The sequence below is a fragment of the Dermacentor albipictus genome, chromosome 6 (assembly GCF_038994185.2).
Source record: "Dermacentor albipictus isolate Rhodes 1998 colony chromosome 6, USDA_Dalb.pri_finalv2, whole genome shotgun sequence".
NCBI classification, from domain to species: Eukaryota; Metazoa; Arthropoda; class Arachnida; order Ixodida; family Ixodidae; genus Dermacentor; species Dermacentor albipictus.
Window position 1 is genome coordinate 97,714,585 of NC_091826.1, and position 21,261 is coordinate 97,735,845.

At 46.4% G+C, this 21,261-nt stretch overlaps 1 protein-coding gene across 4 annotated transcripts in view; it reads right to left on the minus strand.

The window, feature by feature from the left end:
• LOC139061298 (calcium-activated chloride channel regulator 1-like) overlaps positions 1-21,261 on the minus strand; it is a 240,171-nt gene that overhangs the window by 169,859 nt on the left and 49,051 nt on the right. For all 4 annotated transcript variants that reach the window (XM_070541071.1, XM_070541069.1, XM_070541070.1 and 1 more), the window contains exons 5-6: positions 18,907-19,016; positions 16,731-16,904 (exon numbers count right to left, since the gene is read on the minus strand). In XM_070541071.1, the coding sequence (XP_070397172.1) occupies positions 16,731-16,904; positions 18,907-19,016 (284 nt within the window). The remainder of the gene's footprint in view (positions 1-16,730; positions 16,905-18,906; positions 19,017-21,261) is intronic.

Sequence of the window (21,261 nt, forward strand, 5' to 3'; positions counted from 1 at the left end):
AAAATTACTATTTTGAGCTTTCCCGTGTCGATGCTGTGCGATCTGTAGTGGTGCAGCCGAGAAAATGTTGATGGCAGTCGAAGGAGGCTGTAAATTTCCATAAGAAGTTGCATAAGAAATATGAATAAGTTGCCTGCGCTGTCTGGTTGTGAAATGACCGGAGATTGACGGATAGAAGAACTCCAATGGCGGTCGATTGGCACTGTCGGGGGTGGTGATGCACGTCGAATGTGCGTCGTCGGGAGCATCGAAGAGCATTGAAGAATCCACAGTTTTCACGAAACGGAGGCAGTCTCCGCTATGTAAAGTAGTCAGCAGAAACGACACAATGCACACACACGCATTACACCACGGCCAGCACTGAGGGAGATGGCGGCGAAGGGCAACGGAAGGGAATGGCGACATACGAACAAGTCACATGGCGGGAATATCACGGTTGCGTCACGTGCTGATCCGCAAAACACGGAGACGATGGCGGCTGAGTGAGGAGGGATATCATTAACTTTGGCGACAAGCATTTTTGTAGATGCCACAGGATCTTCGTCCATAGCAGCATCGGCAAGACTACATCACCTCGGCGCCGGCACAGTCAATGATGGCATTGTTTGAGGAAAGAAAACCTCAGCCTAAGATAACATCGGGGGAGCAGGTGGGAAGCACAACGAATTCAATGATATGAAACTACTCCTCGATGACAGCACGTGTGGTGCAGGCTCCCAACGGTTCGACATGCTGTGCGCTCGCGGTACTCAAATACACTCCACAAAGTGACATCGTCAATTTTCCTATTCGTCGGCAAAGTCCTGCGCGTAACACAGAAATTGCTGCGCCCTTATCAACTAGTGCAAATGTTCGAATCCCTTCGACCTATAGCGCAATGACGTAGCAGGGGTCATTTCGAGGCCTTTGGCAAATCGAAGGAGACGCAGTTCTCGCCTCGGGAACTGCGGCACTTAATTTCCCTGAGGTTGAGGGCTTGGCCAGTGTCTCATCGGTGAGATGGAGCGGCAGCGTGGGGATGGGGAACGAGGAGCATGGTTGAAAACAGGGGTTTCATCCGGCGGCACAGGAGATTGTAGCTGTCCAGGGGAGTATGTGCTCATGGGCCGGCGGTTGTCATAAATGTGCAGCATACGGCATCGACAAAAGCGGGAAACGTGTCCCCGAATACCACAGTGGTAACGAATTGGGTTGTTATCAGTGGTGCCCAAAGAATTTGGCTGACGTGCTAGCTGTGGTGCAGGCGGTGAGAAGGGATTTGGGGGTGGCCGCGCAACAGCTTAGAGAGGTGAACGTGAAGCGAAGGGTCAGCAGCAACGTCAGCGTACGTGAGGGGCGCCGCGATGGTAAGCGGTTGAATAACAGCTAGCAGGCACTCGGCGACTTGCTCCTTGATGACGCTCTCTGACATCAGTGTCGATGCAGAGTGTAGTTGCGCGTTCGTAAAAGGCACCACGGAAAGCTGCCGAGCAACTTCTTCTCGAACGAATTCCTTTATCTGGAGCATTAGATGTGACTCGTCAACGTCTAGCGTCATACCTGAGAGAGTGTGAAGGACTTCTGGCTGAGACAGACTTCCAAGTTTGTCTTAACTCTGACACAGTGCAATGACAGCAGGCACTGTGGTCGAGGTTCGAGCGACCCACATTTGAAATGCATCGTCCTCTATTTCCTTGAAAATATGCCTGATCTTGTCAGCTGCTGGTATCGTTGCGTCGACTCTGTTGCACAGATAAATGACGTCTTCGATGTAGCTTGTGAAATTATCACCTGGTTGCTGGGCGCGTACGCACAGACGTTGTTCGGCCTGGAGTTTGCGGACAGCAGGACGACCAAAGACGTTCGTGAAGTTGGTCTTGAAGACAGACCGTGTCACGATGTCGGAATCCTGGTTACAATATCACAAATGGGCAATGTGTCTCAAGAAGAAAATTACATTTTTTAGCTTTGCCGTATGGTCCCAGTGGGTTGTGCGCGCTGACTCTATCGTACCAGGCAAGCCTGTCCTCGACGTCATGATCACCGGCACCCTCAAAAATAGAAGAATCCCACTGACGCTGCACGCCAGGACAGATGATAGTTGGTGCCGTGAGTGCAGCTTCTTGAGTTGGATCGTGAGGCATGGTTCGGAAGGCTGGGCAGGAGCGTCCGCCTTGGGCCGAGATTGTTATAGGGTTCTGTTTCGAAGTTCCGGTGTTTATGGAGTCGTGCTCGACACTCTCCACAAAATGTCAAGGTGTTTGAAATGATACGTAAGGAGTGAGAGGTCGAAATTGGTGCGGTAGGCTAAACCCTGCGAGCAGTCATAGGTCACAAGCGGCTTCGAGCGTAAAGCGCTGGTGATGCGCCTCGTATTACATATCACAATATATATATATATATATATATATATATATATATATATATATATATATATATATTTTTTTTTTGAGAAACTTATACTCCCGAAGATTGCGCGCTACGCCAACAATGCAGTCATGGTTCTGATGACAGGTGCAGATACGATGATGACATGAGTCGATGATATGTGCAGGGTGAGGGAGATGACTTGCGAATACTTTGCTCACACTAAAATCCCCCCGTAGCGGAAGCGGCGAGCCTGGCCTCAGAAGTGTGCTACAAAACGCGCCGTGCATAACGTTTCGAAGGAAGCACGTGCACATACTCGGTCCCGCGACAACGACGGCCCGAGGAAGTGCAAACAGGCAAAATGCGGTAACTAACAAGCGAAGTTCGCTCAAGAATCCGGTAGGGTCCAAGAAAACGATTGTTGAATGTGTCACAGAAACTTAGCCACGTACAGGTGTCCAGAGTAGAACTTCGTCGCCAGAGCAGAAAAGTAAACTGCGGCGGTGGAGTTGAAGCGGTCCTTGCAAACATCTTGGGAGATGTCGGTGTTAAGGCACGGAAGGTTGCGGCAGTAGGCGAAGTGGGAAACACAATGTTCGGAAAAAGGCATCACATATGAGACAGGGGCCGAAGAGAAAGATGCATAAAGCGTGAAAGTTGGTGAGCGGCCTTAGACCAGGAAGAATGCGGAAATAGTGGTACGTTGGGGGGAGGTGCAGTGTTACAGGCAAAAGTCGCCATGTATAGGATTGCATTCCAGTTTGTGTGTTCGGGGCTCATGCACATTGAGGTCATGTCGGAGAGTGTTCAATCGAAACGCTCGGTCAAGCCATTGGTCAGTGGTTGGTAGCTGGAAGTTGTCTTATGAAGAGTGCTGCTAGCTCGCCGAGGTTCCTCATGAATAGAAGAGAGGAACATCTTTTCGCGATCGCTGGGGAGAACGCAAGGTGCACCATGACGTAAAAAGATGCTTCCCAAGAAAAAGTCCGCAACTTCAGCACCTGTGCGAGAATGTAGAGAAGCTGTCTCAGCATAAGGAATGAGATGACCAACATTTCTTACGATCAAGCGATTAGAGTTGACGGTCAGAGAAAGAGGCATGCACAAGTCCATTCCGACAACCTCAAAGGAGAGCAGGATAAGGGAGAAGTTGCAGCGGCCCAGCGGGTGCAGATATATGTGCGTTGGAGGCGTTGAAAAGGCACGCAATAGGCGATATACTTGGCCATGGAGGAGAAGAGGTCAGACCAAGAGAAGCGGCTTCGGATGCGGTCGTAAGTCTTGTGATATCCTGATATCCAAGGTGCCTTACTGTTGGATCGCCGTGAAAAGTTTTTAGAACAACGCTTTGCAGACAACGGGGAATGACGCGGACCGATATGTTGCCATCTGGGTGATAAATGTAGCGGCGTAGGGCACCGTTGTGCAACTGGAATCGTTCAAGATGGCGACGCAGACAGTAGTTTAGAGGCCAGGAGGTACCGCTAAGGCGGTGAAGACGTCTCCGCCAGTACGGGTATGTATGCTGGCGCGTACTAAAAACGTGATGACAGTCAGCGCCTTGCAAGTCCGGTGTTTGTAAAGGGGATGATGATGGTTCGCGAAACGGGCTATTTGGTGGAGGCGTGGGTGCATGATGCGAGAGCGGAACGGGGCAACGGGGGGCAGCTTCGGCGTATTGGTGCTTCTTTCCAGACCTGTACGATATGTCGAAGGTGTACTGCTGTATGCGAATCACCCAGCACCAAGACGACCCGATAAATTTTTCAGCGAGGAGAGCCAGCACAATGCGTGATGGTCTGTAACGACCGTTAAACGGCGGCCGTGCATATACGGCCAGAATTTCTGCACAGCCCAAACAACAGCGAGGCATTCCTGTGCAGTAATTGTACCACGTTTATCTGCTGCGGGCATGCAATGACTGGCATAGGCAATGACTTGCTAACGAGAGGTATTGCCATGTTGTAATAAAACAGCGCCTTTGCCATGACCGCTAGCCTAAGTGTGCACGAACGTCGGTGCAGCCGAGTCGAAATGGTATAATACCGGCTCGCACGTGAGCGCTTGCTTTAGAGCCTGAAAATCCGCTTCGCAGGGCTCTGTCAAAACGAAAGGCATGGCAACCCGAAGAAGTTGATGGAGCGGAGATGCAAGCGTTGCGAAGTTGCGTATAAAACGGCGGAAGTACGAGATGAGGCCGAGAAGCCTGCGCAACTCTTTTTGATGTTTTGACCGCAGAAAGTTATAGACTGCAACAATCCTCGCCGGGTCCGGCCAAATCCCTTCTTTACTAATTGTCTCATAACATTGATAGTCTTGATCGCGAAGTGGCATTTTTGGGGGGTTAAGCTGCAGTCCAGCCTTAGGAAGACAGGTTAAAGCTTGATTAAGGCACTCGACATGTGGCGATAATGTCGGACAACTATATCGTCGAGATAGCATAGGCAAGTCCTCCATTTGAGACCACGTAAGACACTGTCGATCATGCGCTCGGATGTGGTAGGTGCGTTGATGAGTCCGAATGGCATCACGATGAATTCGTAGGGTCCGTCCGGAGTGGCAAATGTTGTTTTCTCCTTGTCAGGCTCGTACATTGATATTTGCTAGTAACCACCCTTGTTCTGTACAAGGACCACAGCAGAAGACCAGGGACTTGAAGAGTGGCGTATTATATTGTGGTAAAGCATATCGCACTGATTTTTTTATGAACTTGTACTGGTTGAGAGACACTCTATATGGACGTCGGTGAACGATGCGGGAGCCATTGGTCTGAATGCGATGAGTGCGGCGGGCAGTTTACCGAGGACGGTTGAACGGACATCAAATAATGCACCATGTTATTCACAAAAAAATCGTGTAAATATCGAGTCTTAGGAGGTGAAAGGTCTGGGCCGACGGAACTTGTCAGAAGAGAGTAAGAAGGGTCGAGAGGAGGCAAAGTTGATTCCGTCGGTGCAACAGTCTTAGGAACGAGGATAACGGGTGGAGTATCAACAGCGCATGTGGTAGTTGATCCACAGAGCAACAATTTATGATCGGGAGTAATGTTCGATACAGTAACCCTTGTACACCCGCCAGTGAAACGAAGAAAACTTAGAGCGACCACAATTCCACTAAATTAAATGCGGCCATCAGGGTGAACGAACACGTCGCTATTTAGAATCTCGGTGGAACGAGCGGGGATGATTAGTTCTCTAGAGGGATAAAGCACATAGTATGCGGCTGTTACGAAAGGGCTATGTGCATCACGTGTAGAATGGCATTGCTGAATGATGTCGGTGTGGGAATGGAAGCGCTCGCGGTAGCTGATAAACACGAAGGCAAATGACAAGTAGTCCCAACCCAAAATGAATTTGTTAGTGCATTCACGCACCACGGCAAATACAATGTGATGGCGGATGCCGTCGAGGGAGACACGTACTGTACATTGCGCGGTAGCATAAATTCTGGCATCGTTTGCACCACGCAAAGGAGCGCAGCAGTATGGCGCGGTCACTTTTCGTAGACAAGAGCATAAATCAGCACGAATGATAGAAATGGCTTCACCAGTGTCAATAAGAACTACGCTAACACCATCCACAAACACTAATATGATTCCATGCGCACTCTATAGTAATTATAGGCATACCAATGGATGCAGTTTTCCCTCGTAAAACTGCCACGTGGAGTTTTCCGCGCGGAGGTCAGGGGCCTGTGAGGCAGGCCAAAGTGGGGACACTGAGCGACGGCGTAGGGAAGGTGAGCAGCGCCTAGATGAACGATAGGTGGAAGGCATATCGTCTGCGTATGGGGCAACCAATGAACGGTGTGATGAAGGTGGGTATGTAATCCGCTGCTAAGTCGTAGGTACACGGGTATCGGAGCGTTCTTGGGGAACATAACCACGCCTCTCGTCCTGTTTGCGCCGTCGGCAGAACCGGGAACTTTGTCCTCGGTATTCGATGTAGAAAGAAAGAGGTCGTGCAGGACGCCAAGCAAGGGTAGCAAGGTTGAGGAGGAAAGTTGCGCAGATACTGAAGCAACGGATGTGTTTGCAGATGGTGTAGTCCCCGGCGTTCTCGTAAATGAAGTTATCGCGGTGTAGGTGGCATATGTATGTGCAGGAGGAACACCGGTAGTGTCAGAACACATGACACGGGGAGTAGACGCAAGCTCTTCTTCAATGATTGCGTCCAAGCCGGTCACAGAAGATGAAGTCAAGGTGCCAGAAGCACAGGAAGAGCATTGCGTGAGGAGTTCCTCAGGCTGTATGGTACGGATCAAAGTACGTAAGTCCGTTACCTGAGGGAGGCGACCACCATATGTATCGGTGTGAGCGCGAAGAGATTACTATCCGTCAAGGTGTTGGCACGTGGTAATGGCATCTGGCACGGAGGTAGGGTTCTGTACAGCCAGGGGGTAGAAGCCAATAGTCTCTTGATTATGTGACTCATGTGGTCGCTTTCAGACATAGCAGAGTTTACACGCCGGCACATGGCGTGGATATCTTCAATATAAGGCGTGTACGACTCCCCGAATATTGAACACGCTGATCGACCTTCTTTTTCGGTATCTCAGTGCGAATAGCAGGAAGATCAAAAATAACACGTGACGATGAAGACTGGTGGGTTGGAAAGTCCCACTGCCATCCCGTTGCTCGCACCCAGTTCGCTCTCTGGCTGCGACCTACCTGCTGGTGCTGCGTTTGTCGCTGCTGCTCTACGACCCGAATAAGCTCGCTTTAGATTTGGTGGAGGTGCAGGGCACAACAGGAATTCTAAAGCTTCGCAATCGGGCACTGCAGCCCGTCCTTATTAAGGACTTAAGGACCACCACAACACTCTGCCCCAGTAACTACCGTTGTCTACCCAGGCTCGTTGCGTCAACGCGACCCGCCAATTTTCTGCGGCACCGAAGAACATGACGTAGAAGGCTGGCGGGCTGACTACGATTGGGTGAGCATCCACAACCACAGGGACAACACTGAATTAGGTATCGTTTTATTTGAATGGTGTCGCCAACGTGTGGCCCTGCAACGACGAACGTGATCGCACGACGTCGACGGCCTTCAAAACAAACGGGACGGAGGTATTCGGGCGCCCCGATGTTGGCAAGCTTCGCGCCGAGCAACGTTTGCGTGCTCATGCGCAACAGCGCGGGGAGACATTTACCAGTTATATAGAATATGTCGACCTCTGTAGCGTGTTGACGTCACAGTGGCTGATGCCGAGAAGATCCGCCATATCTTAAAAGCCAATCAAGACGACAGCTTCAAGATGCTGTTGGCGAAAAATCTGGCGACACTTTCTGAACTCGTCAGTTTCTGTCAAAGCTTCGACGAAGTACGCCAACAACGCATAGCCACCCTTCAATCTCCTCATTAGGAGATGAGCTCGCCAGCTTTCTCTTATTCCACTTTCACACGGCCAGTCTAGTTCTCCGTTGGTGCCCGCTGTGCAATGTGTCATCAACGAGCAGGTAGCCGACCAAATTTCACCTCATATCCAGCAGGCTCCGACTGCCCCTCCCCTGACGCACGCCGAAGTCACTACAAGGCCTGCACCGCATACCTCCTGTACCTTTCGCCCGCCTTTGCACCTGCCCGTATCCCTTCCAGTCCGGCCACTGGTGCAGTATGCACGACGTCAAGACCATTGGCGCACGAAGACACCAATCCGATTTGTTTTTATTGTGGCCGCGCTCGACAAGTGCCACCTCACCATCGTTTCCTTACACCGAACGTCCCCGTCATGTATCCAACAACGTCGCAACTATTGAGACACCTTTGAATCTCTTGCTGCCATCGAGACCGCATTCTCCGCTTGCCGTTTACCTGCTCCTCGTCGCTGCTCCATTTTCCCAATGCACAGTCGGCAGAGTCCTCTGCGCCAGGAAAATTAAATTGCAGTTCAGGTGTTAAGAACAGTGGTCTCGCGAAATGTATAAACATCACACTACCCCTATAAACGTTCTTGAAGTCGCAATAGAAGGAACGTTGACCCTTGCATTTCTCGACAGACGCCTTGCACTTTCAGGGATAGATACCCGTATTTTCCGCAAGATAGAATTGATGACGCTGATTTCTGGACTGTCCCTTCGGACTGCCAACGCGCAGCACGTCGAGACACCCAGCGCCTGCACCGCTCATGACATCAGTGAGGAGGTCATTTATATCATAGAGTTCATCGTGTTGGCATCATGTTCACACGACGTCATATTAGGTTGGGACTTTCTCTCAGCACTTCAGTCGATCACTGACTGCACCCACGTTGAAATCAAGCTGTTTGTATTTTGCCGATATTATTACTGAAGACAAGGGTCCTTGTCGCAAAATCACCGTTTCAGACGGCACAAAATTACCCGAAAGGATGCGTACCGGTTCCCACGTATCGACGATGCACTTGACTGTTTAAAAGCAGCAGAATTTTTTCTTCCCTAGAACTCCGCTATGGCTACTGGCAGGTGCTCATGCCTGACGCTGACTGTTCTAAAACCGCGTTTGTAACACCAGACGATTTGTATGAATTCATATTCACGCCGTTCGGTCTGTGCAACGCGCCCGCCACCTTTGAACGCATGATGCACGACATCCTGTACGGCCTGAAGTGGCATACTTTGCTCTACTACCACGATGACATTGTCCACATTTCGCCTCCTTTCCCGACCTATCTTAGCCGTTTACATGAAGTTTTGATCGTTCTCCGGAATGCTGGTCTCTAGGTTAACCTGTAAATGTACCCATTTACAGCTCGAACACTCACTATATTAGGTCACATTGTCTCAAAAGAAGGCATTCTTCCTGGTCCTGCCAAACATCGCACCGTGTCCAAATTCCCCAAGCCCACTAACTTGAGCGCACTACGCAGCTTCATTGGCCTATGCTCATATTTTCTGCGTTTGGGTCACAATTTTGCTACTGTGTTCGCACCACTAAACCAATTTCTCTAAGGCGACAATGAACCCTTTGGATCAAGTATCAGATGCACTGTTGATGCTCAACCCATTGCCCTCGTTCCTTAGGCTGTGTCACCGACGGAATCAACTTTGCTTCCTCTCGACTCTTCGTGCGCTGTTCTGATACGTTCCATCGGCCCAGACCTTTCACCTACTCAGACTCGAGATCTACTCGATCTGTTTAAACATGGTGCCTTGTTCGGCGTCCATTCAGCCATCCTGGGTAAAACGCCTGTCGCGCGACTCATCACATTCAGACCGATCGCTGCAGCATATCATTCACGGACGTCCATATAGAGTGTCTCTTGACCAGAGTAAGTTCATCAAAAATGAGTGTGATATGCTCCACCGGAATATAATCCGCTCCTACTAAGTCCCTGGTCTACTCCAGTGGTCCTTGTACAGGAAAAAGACGGGTAAGTTCGCTGTTGCATCGACTACCACGCCCAGAACAAAATAACACGCAAAGACGTTAATTCCCTGCCACGAATCTATGACGCATTGGACTCACTGCAGGGGGTTGAGTACTTTTCCAGTCTTGGATCTTCCATCAGGCTACTGGCAGCTGCCAATTTACGAGTCTGAGAAGAAGGGAAAAGCATTGGCCACCCCGGAAGGGATCTAAGAATTCAACGTGATGCCACACGGACTCTGCAACGCTTCTGCCACATTTGAGCGCGTTATCGACAGTCTCTTACGTGGTCTCAAATGGAAGACCAGCCTATGCTATCTTGACGATATAGTTGTGTTATCTTCCACGTTATCACAACATCTCGAGCGCCTTAGTGAAGTTTTAACCTGTCTTCCCAATGCTGGAGTGCAGCTGAACCCCCACAAAATGCAACTTTGAAAATGCAGCGATTGAATGAATCGGGAGAATCGCGCTCTTGTATATGGCTACTGGCAAGCGTGTCTGTCTCAATGGTAATGTGACCTGTTGGCATGTAAATTACGGTAGAAAGGTCGACTCTCTCGTCGTGGACAACGCACTCACCAGGAAGCAATCTGAGGAAATATGGAAGCTTGTTCTATCCGTGTAGTCTCGCGACGCCGTTACGATTGCTAAAAGGGCAAAAGGTAACGAGGGAAATTTTCGGCTCAAGAACATGGCACAAGCAGGAAGAAGGGCACTTGCATGAGTGAGAATGTGGCTATACAGCTTGGTAAGGGCGGAGGAACGCTGCGGCATTTAGATGTCATTCTCAACGTCACTGTCTTCCTGAGCATCAACAAAGGGGGCATGACAAAGCGCTACATGCGGCCGCAGACATGATATAGTCTGCGCTGGCAGTGCGAACTGAAATGTTTTGTGATTGCGTTGTAACATTTTGCAGCAAGTGACAAAGTGACGAATGACAAACAGCTGCACCAGTGCCGACGAGGGACTGTGCAGTGACGCGGCCCACGCGTACGTCCATCACATCTGTAGCAGAAGGCAGAGGCATTCGACTTTTCGTGGAGGACGTAGTTCATGGGTCTGGGAACTGCGGCGATTGGTCTCCCTGTTCGAGTGCAGGAGGATGACGATGCATCGGCATAAAAGAGCCGCGTTGAGCTGATTTCGATCGGGAGGTAGCGAGAGATCGGCGGTATAAGAACGGTGATGTCTGGTCACGTTCGCGGGGCACTGAGGACAATAAGTACGATGATACACGCGTGTAAGCATGATTGCTCTACTGATGTGGCGTCACGCTGCGATGGCCAAATCGTGCGACGTGGCAAATAAACCACACGGAAAACAATCTGGCCTGTTTTCGAAGGTGGAGCATCGTCCATCTATGGGTTAACTCGGCTGAATGAAGCGAAGAGCTGGATGCGGTGCTGAAGCTGTCGGCAACGGCGAGAATGTCCGAGGCAGTGGCTATGCGAAAGCCCCTACACAGAGAGTGCCGCATATATCAGGGCTACATTTACCTTGGTGTAGGCAACGGACATCGGCACCGGTGGACGCTCGCAGGAAGAAGGCAATGCTTCGCAAACTTGATCCTGTATCACCTGCCGAAGGTGTGGAGGCAAAGGCTATGGCTTTTGCACTACAGATGATGGCAGCGATAGTTGCTGACTGACCTCAAGGCGCTGAAACTCTTTTACCTGGGATACCAATGGGTCAAGGTAAGGAGCGGTGGCTATGCTCGATAGGGCGTCGTCTGACGCAGATAGGCGCCGCGTAAGAAAAACGCTACCTGTGGAGCTTCTGAAAGTATTACGACGGTAGATTACCTCAACGACAGCGACTACGTTCATAGAACAAATCATATGAAAGAAATTCTTCAATATCCCTTTCGTGAGCTCGCACGTTTTGTCTGCCTCTGTGATGGTCGAGGTTATGCTTCTTCCGAGGGCGACGATGTCCCCTATGGAGCTCGTGAGCACCTGACCAGTTTGCTGGGACCAGCCTCGTAGGCGCTGTTCTGCACGAAGCTTCGACAGGATGGGTTGGCCATAGACCTCAATGAATCTCGACTTGACTCCGGTCCATGAGCAAAAATTGGCTTCGTGGTTTGTAAACCAGAGAGTGGCAACACCCGTTATATAAAAGTTTACGTTGTTGAGCATCATGTTGCCATTCGATTTTTTGGATGCTCGTTTCCTCATATGATGACAACCAATCTTCGACGCCGTTGTCATGCGTGTCGCTCAAGATTGCAGCATCTCGCTGATGTAAGTAAGCCGATTCCATTCCATTACTGTTCTTGGCAAAAGGGAATATTTAATGCAGTTGTTACGCTGAAGAAGACGGGTGAATGTGAGATTATGACGTTGTCTTGTAGTGTCACCTGAAGAAAGAATATTAGTCCGTCAATATTACTCTTAAAATTACCTTTGAATAATTGGTAACGGAAAATGAGACGGAAAACGCGATTTCTTTCAGATACAGATGTCAAACCAGCCTTATTTAGCAGATCAGTTACTGATGTGCGTCCATAGTTATTGTAAACAAAAGGAAGTGCTTTCTTTTGTACTTTTTCAATTTTAATAATATTCGTTTTATGAAATGGATCCCAAATTATCGCCGCATAATCTAATACTTGAAGGATAACGATTTTTAAGCTTGGGGCCGGTCTCTGGGTGTGAAGAGCTTTAGTGTTTGCCTAAGAAAAGTTTACGGTTAGCATTGTTTATCACCTGATAAATGTGCTTAGACTAGTCAAGGGCGTTAGTAATCCATAATCCTAGATATCTGTATTGTGTAACTGCGGAAAGGATATTGTTAGCAAAAGTGTATTGGAATATGAGCAGCTTTTCCTTGCGAGTTAGTCTCGTGTCAACGGTATTTTGAAAATTCATCAGCATCTACCAGACATCACACCGTACAGCAACCTTTCGGAAGGCCTATTTCAGTGTTGTTTGATCTGATATAGTTTTAATTTCTGAGTAGGGTAGGCAATTACCCGCGTACAATTTAATATGAACTGGAATGTCTTTTACGATGTCGTTTATGTAAATGAATAGAAGCGGCCCAAGCACAGAACTCTGAGGGACGCCAGCGTCAACAGAAAAAAGACTGAGATGAGTGATCACGAAAAGTCACATATTGTTGACGGTTACTCAAGTATGTTGAAATCTAAATAGTAATCACGTAATTTTTGTTGTGTTATTAATTTTGGAAAGCAGCTGTTTGTGAGAAAATTCATCAAATCTTTTGCGAAATCCATAAATATGGCATCTGTTCGGTTTCTATTATTAACAGATTTAGCAAAGTCATGCACAGTTTCGACTAATTAAGTGCCTGTAGAATCTTTCCGGCATCCGTGCTGAATATTTTTAATAAAATTACGTTTTCAAGAAAATCAGAGATTTGGCTATGTATTATGTGCTCGTTAATTTTGCAAGTTGTCGATGTTAATGAGACTGGCCTATAATTATTGATGCGTTGTTTGTTACCGTTTTCATGAGCCGGTTGATCTCTGGCCGTCCTCCAGTCATTCGGAACCGGTCCTTCGTTTAGAGATCTTGAATGTAATATAAACAGCTGTTTGGCTACCCATTCTGCATACCTAGTTAGGAATGCGATTGGTATGTTATCGGGTCCGGGGAACTTTTGGTAAATCCAAATTCAAAAGCATTTTAATAATTACTTGCTCGCTAGTGACACGATCAGGCATGAAGGTAAACACGTTTCGAAAGCGGCAGTATGTCATTATCATTAGTGAAAACAGATTTGAAGTATTTCTTAAAAGCAGATGATATTTCTTTTTCGTCATGATTTAAAGTGCCGCTGAAGTTATACACACGAGTCTCTAGATACTGGAGAAATTGCGCGCCAGAATTTCTCTTGCGAACTTGAAATGAAGTTAGGCAACAAGTCGCCAAAATAATTTTCTTTATTGAGTGCTATCCTACTTTTACATTGAGCGGTAATAGGACATTTTTTTCTTGCAGACACCAAGGTTGGTTTACTGCTTCCTTTTTTCTTTTTTAATCGTTTAAATTTTTTGCGCATTTGTATTGGAGTACGAAAAATCAAGGGATTCTCACATTTTACCTTTTTAATAATGCTGGGCACAAAATGGTCGATAGACATCAATACAAGATTCTTGAAGGAAATCTACAAATCGTCTACATTTCCTGGTAACATCGAAACACTATCAAAATGAAAGGATAACACATCGATTATTGACGTGTTATCTGCACGTGAAAAGTTAGCGAAACAAGATTGTTTTCGATTTCTGTCGATAGGAGTATCAGATAAATAAGGAGTACGGCCTGGTGATGGGAGATTCCTGTGATAATTTCGGATTTTGGTTTAGTACTAATAGATCCGCTCACGAAGAAACGGTCTACTATATATTTAGAACTGCCGTGTATCCTATTGTATTCGACACACGAGATAAATCAAAAGAAAATGCTATATCCAACATAGAATCGTCTGTTTTGTCGTTATGGTTTACGAGGGACATTGTGGATCACTCAATATTAGGCAGGTTGAAATCGCCAGCTAGAATGATCTGATCGCCAGGTTTTACATACGTGCTCATGTAAACTTTTCAATCATTGAAAACTGACAGGGAAGAGGAAGGCGGCCTGTGCATCACGCCTATGATGTACCTGATTCGACCACAATTGAGCTTTACTAAAAGTGCACTCGACATTTCACACATCAGGCATCCTGAAAAATTGTAATAATTTTACATAGATAATGTAATGCCAACACCTCTACATATGACGTTTTTCCTGAGTGCACTGTGCCTAGCAGGCGTGGTTTCGCTGTCAAAAATTTCATCACGTAACCAAGTTTCAGTCAGCACAGCGATGTCAGAATTGTTAGCAGGAAGAAGCCCCTCAAGCTCGGTTGCCCTATTAATTACACTTCTGCAGTTAACGCTCAGGACCATCAAGGACGTAGTATCGTGTTGTCTCTGTACCCTATTTTTCCTTTTGGTCCATCTGATACGCTCTCTTTTCTCGGAATCCCAGACATACAGAACACCGTCTATGTTTATTTTATCGAAGACCAGCTTTACTTTAGCGCCGTTTGCTTTTTCTTCCATTGCATTGTCCAACAGAAGTTCACGCACCTCACGAAAGCGCTTTGAAAAGTGTTCGAATGAGGAAAGACAACCTCGAGCCTTTAAGTTTTGTGGGATGCATGTAAAATACACGTCTTTTCCGTACAGTGAAGGAATTTTATAATAACCGGCCTAGGCTTCCCATGATATTTACGGCCAAGCCTATGAAGTCTTTCAATACCTGTAGGCGTTATACCTATCTTCTTCTATCTTCTATCCGGGTGATTGTACAGCTTTTAGTATGAATATCGAAGACCTGTATTAGTCCTTGCCGCATGACGGGTTGCTAAATTCCGTAAATGAGTGCATTAAAGAACAAGTGTAAAAGTCGGCTTTTATTGACAGATGCGGTGTGTCCACGGGAGCTTTTCTAGAAATTCTTTCAATGTACTTGAAGTCAACGCTGATTGGGTGGAGAAACGGCGTTTTTCTGCAGAAATCAGGCATTTGCATTGGCTCAAAGGTTCCCCCTATTCTTAGCAACATTTACCTGAGTAAGGTTGACAACTGCTTAGAGAAAGCCTTAGGTGATAGTGTTATCAAGATATTTCGTTACGTTGATGATTACCTGATTTTCTACAATAGGGAAGAATTAGACTCTGCTGCTACCTCAGTAAGTGAGCAATTTAAACTTTATGGGGGAGGATTCAATTTTACCAAGAAATTACCTCAGCGACGCGTAATTCAGTTTCTTGTCATTTCCTTGATCTTCGAACAAAATCATGTTTGTTGGCAGTACTCCCCAAGATCTTCGAAGCCGTTGCTAAACTTTCAATTCAAGCATTCTAAATTAGTAAAAAACGGAATTGCCATGTCGTGCCTTAAGTCTTCCCTCACAAGATCTTGCATGCACAAAATGAGCGCCAGTTTTAATGCGCAGGTCCGGCGCCTATTAGAAGCAGGTTATCCTAGTGTAGCGGTGGCAACTGTAGCTGAGCGCCTAAAGAAGTCGGTTTCGAGAGGGACGGACGTAATTACAGAAAGCAGTAATCGCAAAAAAAGAGTAGTGGCTATTCCGTATATTCATTCAGTGTAGCACAGGCTTAAAAAAGTTGCTAGTAGAAGTGATGTTAATGTTGCTTTCACTGCTCCCAATAAGCTAGGTAAGATATGCGCTGCCGTACAGAATAAAAAGGAGCGGGTTAAAGGCAAAAAACGAACAGATATTTGTCCAGTGAAACACAATAAGAACAACAGTTTTACTGAATGTCGTATGGGTGTGGTTTATCAAATTCCCCTTAGCTGTGGCCAGTTCTACGTAGGGCAAACGGGACGGTATATCAAGCAGAGGCTAATGGAGCATAAAAGGTCGTTAACCGGTGGATCACCTTCTAATCTTTCGCTACATTACCGAGATTGTAACTGCAAGCCAGAGTTAGATGAATGCGCGATATTGTACAGGCATAAGAATGAAGATACGCGTCTTATGGTAGAGGCATGGCATGTCTATAATGGTGGAAGTGCGTGCGTGAGTCAGCCTTCGATTACTTTACATAAGGAAGAGATTAAGTGCCTTAACAGTTATCTCTCACGTAGTCCAGCACGTGTACCCGATTGACACGTGGTGTTACCATTCCTGAGCATGCGCAGATGAGTTTTGTGTCTTTCATTTTTTCGCCTCTGTGCTCCCTTCAGTTGATAGTCGGCGTTCTGGGTGTCCACTTCTCTACTCTTGTGTCCTGTCTGCACGCCTCACTTCTATTTTGCATAATTTAGACATACACGTAACACGATGCACAAACCCTAAAAGCATTAAGTTCTTTCTTTTTGTTCTTAGCTGAAAGCAATAAGTGTCAAAATAAAAGAAACGCGAAGATTACAGGTTTCGCCTTTTGCTGCTGCGTCCACGAGGAAAACAATTCTTTAATAAGCTTTTAACCATCATTGGCGCTGTAATTAAGAGGTCATATACGAGAAAAGTAACTTCAAAAAACTTACGTTGTCGAGGCGCGGTCGGAACATGAGCGATGATTCAATGGGGTCTTGTTCTGGTTGAGTAATCGTGACGAGGCACTTTTCGGTGGCATAACAGCCGTCGTGATACTCGCAAATGTTAGGATTAAGAATGGCATGGACAATTTTATCAGAGCACGAGTTCCAACGTACAACTTTCTGCAAGTAAAAGGAGGATGTTATGCCGACATATTCTAAATCACAGACATATTTTAATATCCATGGGCCTGTAAACGAATTTATGCATTGCAGTTATGCGAAAAAAATTAATCATGTGGGACAGTCTTATAAAATATTTTTTTTGCTTCTGTTGCATATAGAACCAGGTAATGACAGGAATTAGAAAATAAGATTTCTGAAACAAATACCTGACCCTTTATAGGTTTACTGGAGGTTTAGTGCGTTAAAAATGAGCGTTATAATATAATACTGTGCAGTGTATTGTGGTTGCGTCACGTAATATGTGCCAATATTTTACATCGTATCGTTGGTGTAACCCAGAAATAGCGTATATTTACGAATATATATACTAATAATATTTTGAACACTTGTTAGGGTTGAGTTTCTAGTCGCAAATGTTTAAGATCCGTGAAGAAACAAGCAACCTAGTGTCTGGAGGAATTTAGCTCTTATTCAAAAGTTTACTTCGTTTGAGAGCTTCGAAAAAAGCATAAGGGATATGAAAAATACATGGCTAATGTGTTGTAGTTACAGGGCAGTGTATCCGGGCTGGTGTAGGAGGAAATGTATGCGCTCATTGGCTGCTAGTGGATTCAAAATGGGGCGATCGAATTATTTACAATTATGGCGGGGGAATCCCATGCTGATAACGAGAATGCTTACATGCCTGCCTATCGCTAACACTGCACCTTAAGGGTGAACGTTTTGTAGCGGTTGTGGTAGCTTACGCAGCGTAGCCCAGCTAGTTACGTGCCCTAATTTGCTTCGTTATCCTAGATTTGTTAACTTGCGACATTTCCCCACCCTTCCCCACGTTCACAACTTGGCCGTTGATCGCGAGTAGACAAGCTTTCTTCTTAATCCCTCCGCCTCTCGCTCTCTTTCTCTGCTTGTCATCCTTCAGCGATATGCGGACTTTAACTAATTAGACACTTCATTGAAAGCGCTGTTATTGAAAGGCAAGAGTGCGAGACATCACATAGGAAATGACGTAAACCATTTCGCTGAGTAGCCTGTATGAAGCGTGTTCTTTCTTTTTGTTCATTTTTGGTGGTGTGGAAGACGGGGGGGGAGGGGGGGAGGGCGCGTGGTCAACCGGTCACCTCAGATTGAGAACGGTGCTTAGCAGAAAAAATCCCATGACGTCGCGTGGCCTTCAAACTGCCATTTAGAATAGCTTGTTAGTTGCTTCACTCACTGTACTAACGCATTCGCATTGCAGCGATTAAATATAGGAAACCGTTTTCAAGCTTGGCACACGCGCGTCAAGACAAGTATGTCTGCCATACTGTACTAAAGCCTATAAGAACTATGGTCACTTAGCAGAAATCGGCAAAAAGAAGGGAAAAAAGGGAAAAGGTGAAAGCAAGTCTTACTGAGTTAGCTTTCCGCTACAGGTGGCACTAATAAGAGTTCTTAAAGTGGTCACCTTGTCCCTTTCTCTATGAATTTTTGTCGATTTGCGCTAAGTGGTCATAGTTCCAATAGTCCGTAGTACAATATGAACCGAGTAGCCAAGTAACAAGTGTTACTAGGTCTGCCACTTTTCCCTTGCTCCTCGAATAACTAGAATGTAGCATAAAACACTATCGCTGAGACAGAAATAAACACTACGCCGCGCCGTTGCAAGCTCCGCAAGACTATGTGTAGCAGGGAAATGGCGGCTGCGAGGATTCATTTGCGCACTTTTTTGCATGCTTCGCCAGCAACTGCTGTGGACAATTCGAGGCCATGGATCTGTATGCATGACAGCAAGCCTGCAGATTTAATGGGCGATGAATGCCAAACACCAAACATTTGTCAGAGGGACCGTCAAAGGGCGTCAACGAATAATCTGGCTCCAGTACACGGACTTATTAAGAGGTAATCCTATATACTTGATTGGGTCGTCTGCTTTCTTCCCTATACCGAATAGTCAAGCTGATCTAATATAGAAGTTATGCAATGCGCTACACAAACAAATCAAATGCTGGGTACCCACCTTATTGCAGCAAGGGCAGTAGGACAGAGGGTACTTCTTGTGTCCCAAGCGCCCGTACTCATAAAACACGCCATACCGGAAACGGGCCCACTCATTCAGGAAGGCGTAGGCTGAAATGCAAAAGAATTCTAGTAAACAGTATTTACCAGATGCGGCTTTGAGAGGGGGGATTTTTAAACGGAGTAGGCAGTCAGCGCAATTGTGGTGAGCGCGTGACCACAGCTGCATTTTCCAACTAACACATTCATTTTTCCATACAACACGTAACCATTTGATTAAAACAAGGGATACTCTGATTTGAACGGTCAAAACCATATGCTGTAGTTATACTCCTACGAATTCTGCAACAAACATGTCCACTTATTCACGGTGTTTAAATTTGCAAGTGCACACATGTGGTTATTGTGGATATGTCTATTTTGCCTGCGCATAATGAGCTAAATTCTATGGCAACAATGTAGCTACGCGAAAGAAAAATGCAGATATGATGAACTTGTTTGATTTATGGACTGCTGCGTGTTTTAAACGCACAAAAACACGCAAAAAACAAGCACGAACCATGGCATAACAAGTTGATTTTTATTGGCTACTGATGGCTTTGCAAAGAGTTATTGAATAGCAAATACGTTCACCATGAACTTTTGTATTTTGACGCATTCATTAGCTGTCTTGTGGAACTGTAGGGGGCACTTGTCTATACTTCTGGTTCTATAATTAAATTATCTGGGAACCCTCTTTGGTGTCTAGATAACTAGGGTATTTGGACTTTGCCTATGAAATTTGTATTTCTTTAAAAGGCGTCATGTGGTACGTCTTTACCCTATTTACGAAGCACTGACACAGGTACCGGAAAAATCTCTTAGGGAACATAGGTTCTCTCTATACCGCACATTCGCTTCATAAGAATGCTTGCGATTTCCGTCATTCAGAATTCAAGGCTGATCGCAACAACCGCCATGCACTTCCAAGAACGAGACATGATAAATTACCATGATCACTTTAGCCTTAAACTACATCCCGCATGGACACCGCGCTTCTTGCACTGAAGCACTACATTTTCTATTAACCGCAACATTCTCCCGCCCTGCGTTTTTTGTATGTCCCTAGAGCCCACTGGTAGCGCAATAAGTGGCGCCAGCCATACGCTCTGCGTATCGCGTTGTAATCACCGAGCGCTCTGCATTGTAAGCAGCGTCGTTGCCGGCCCGGATTTTACGAATGCGATAGCTTGAAAAAGCAGCTACCAAATCGCCTTGGAAATAGGCAAATACACGCAGAAATATTTTAAGAGAAACGTGTCATGGCACCATCCTTTTTGCTATCTGGCAAGGAAATCACATACATTTCTGCGTTTAGATCGGTCCTGTGCTAAACCTTCCGTTAGACCGACCTCAGCCACCATTTTTATGTCTAACGTGCATATTATGACCCTCGTGATGTGGTATACTTTCAACGCAGGAAGAATGAAAAACCAAAAGTTCTGAGCCTAACAAATCGATTGGTAAATATCACCTCCTGTACTTCCACTGTAATAACCTGTATTAGGGGCATCACAAGTCTTATGCAGACCATTCGAGAGGAGCGCCTCTAGCCAGATGACAGAGTATTTGGCAACATCGCATGCGCTGCAGCAAATGTGGTGATTGTATCCGTCTACTCCACCCCTGCAGTGGAGAAGTGCAACCAGTCTGCTTTTCTCAATATTTCTGTATATAAACCGTCAACTAAAGGCCCTATCGACCAGTCGAGCTTTTCCGTTGGAATTTACAGCTCGGCATTTTTTGACGAATGTCTCATCATGAATGCCTGAGGCACCGGCTTCCATCTTCTCCCTGCGTCCCACATGGCACCCTGCACACTATTATCAAATCCTAAAGCTGTATCTTTGTACCTGTGGTGACACGAATTTTTATAAAATGTCCGGATATATTGACTTTCTCGGGCGCTCGGAAAACCAATCACGTTTTTCCTGTCTTTATATCCAACCACAAAACCATATTCACAAACTATCAAGCCATTTCTTTCTCCAACTTCCAAGCGTTGTACATTGTTGTCAAGTGTAAACAGTGTCCTCCTTCCCAAGTAGCATGATTTTTCTTTCTGGCCGTTGTACTAACACAAATATTGTCATCTTTATTGCGCACATTTCCTCCCCCATCACGCGAAGGGAGCGAGCTGATGCGTGTGTACTGCGGCCTTAACGAAATCGTAGGAGTAGTCTGTCTTCCCCTTCTGTTTTAGAACCTAGTTGTAACTCTACTACGCATATAATGCCTTAATAGGTCGTGCTTCTTGAGTGTTAATGATGAGTCTTCTTTTATCTATTCAGTATGGAGTGGCGTCTCGGAAGGTTCC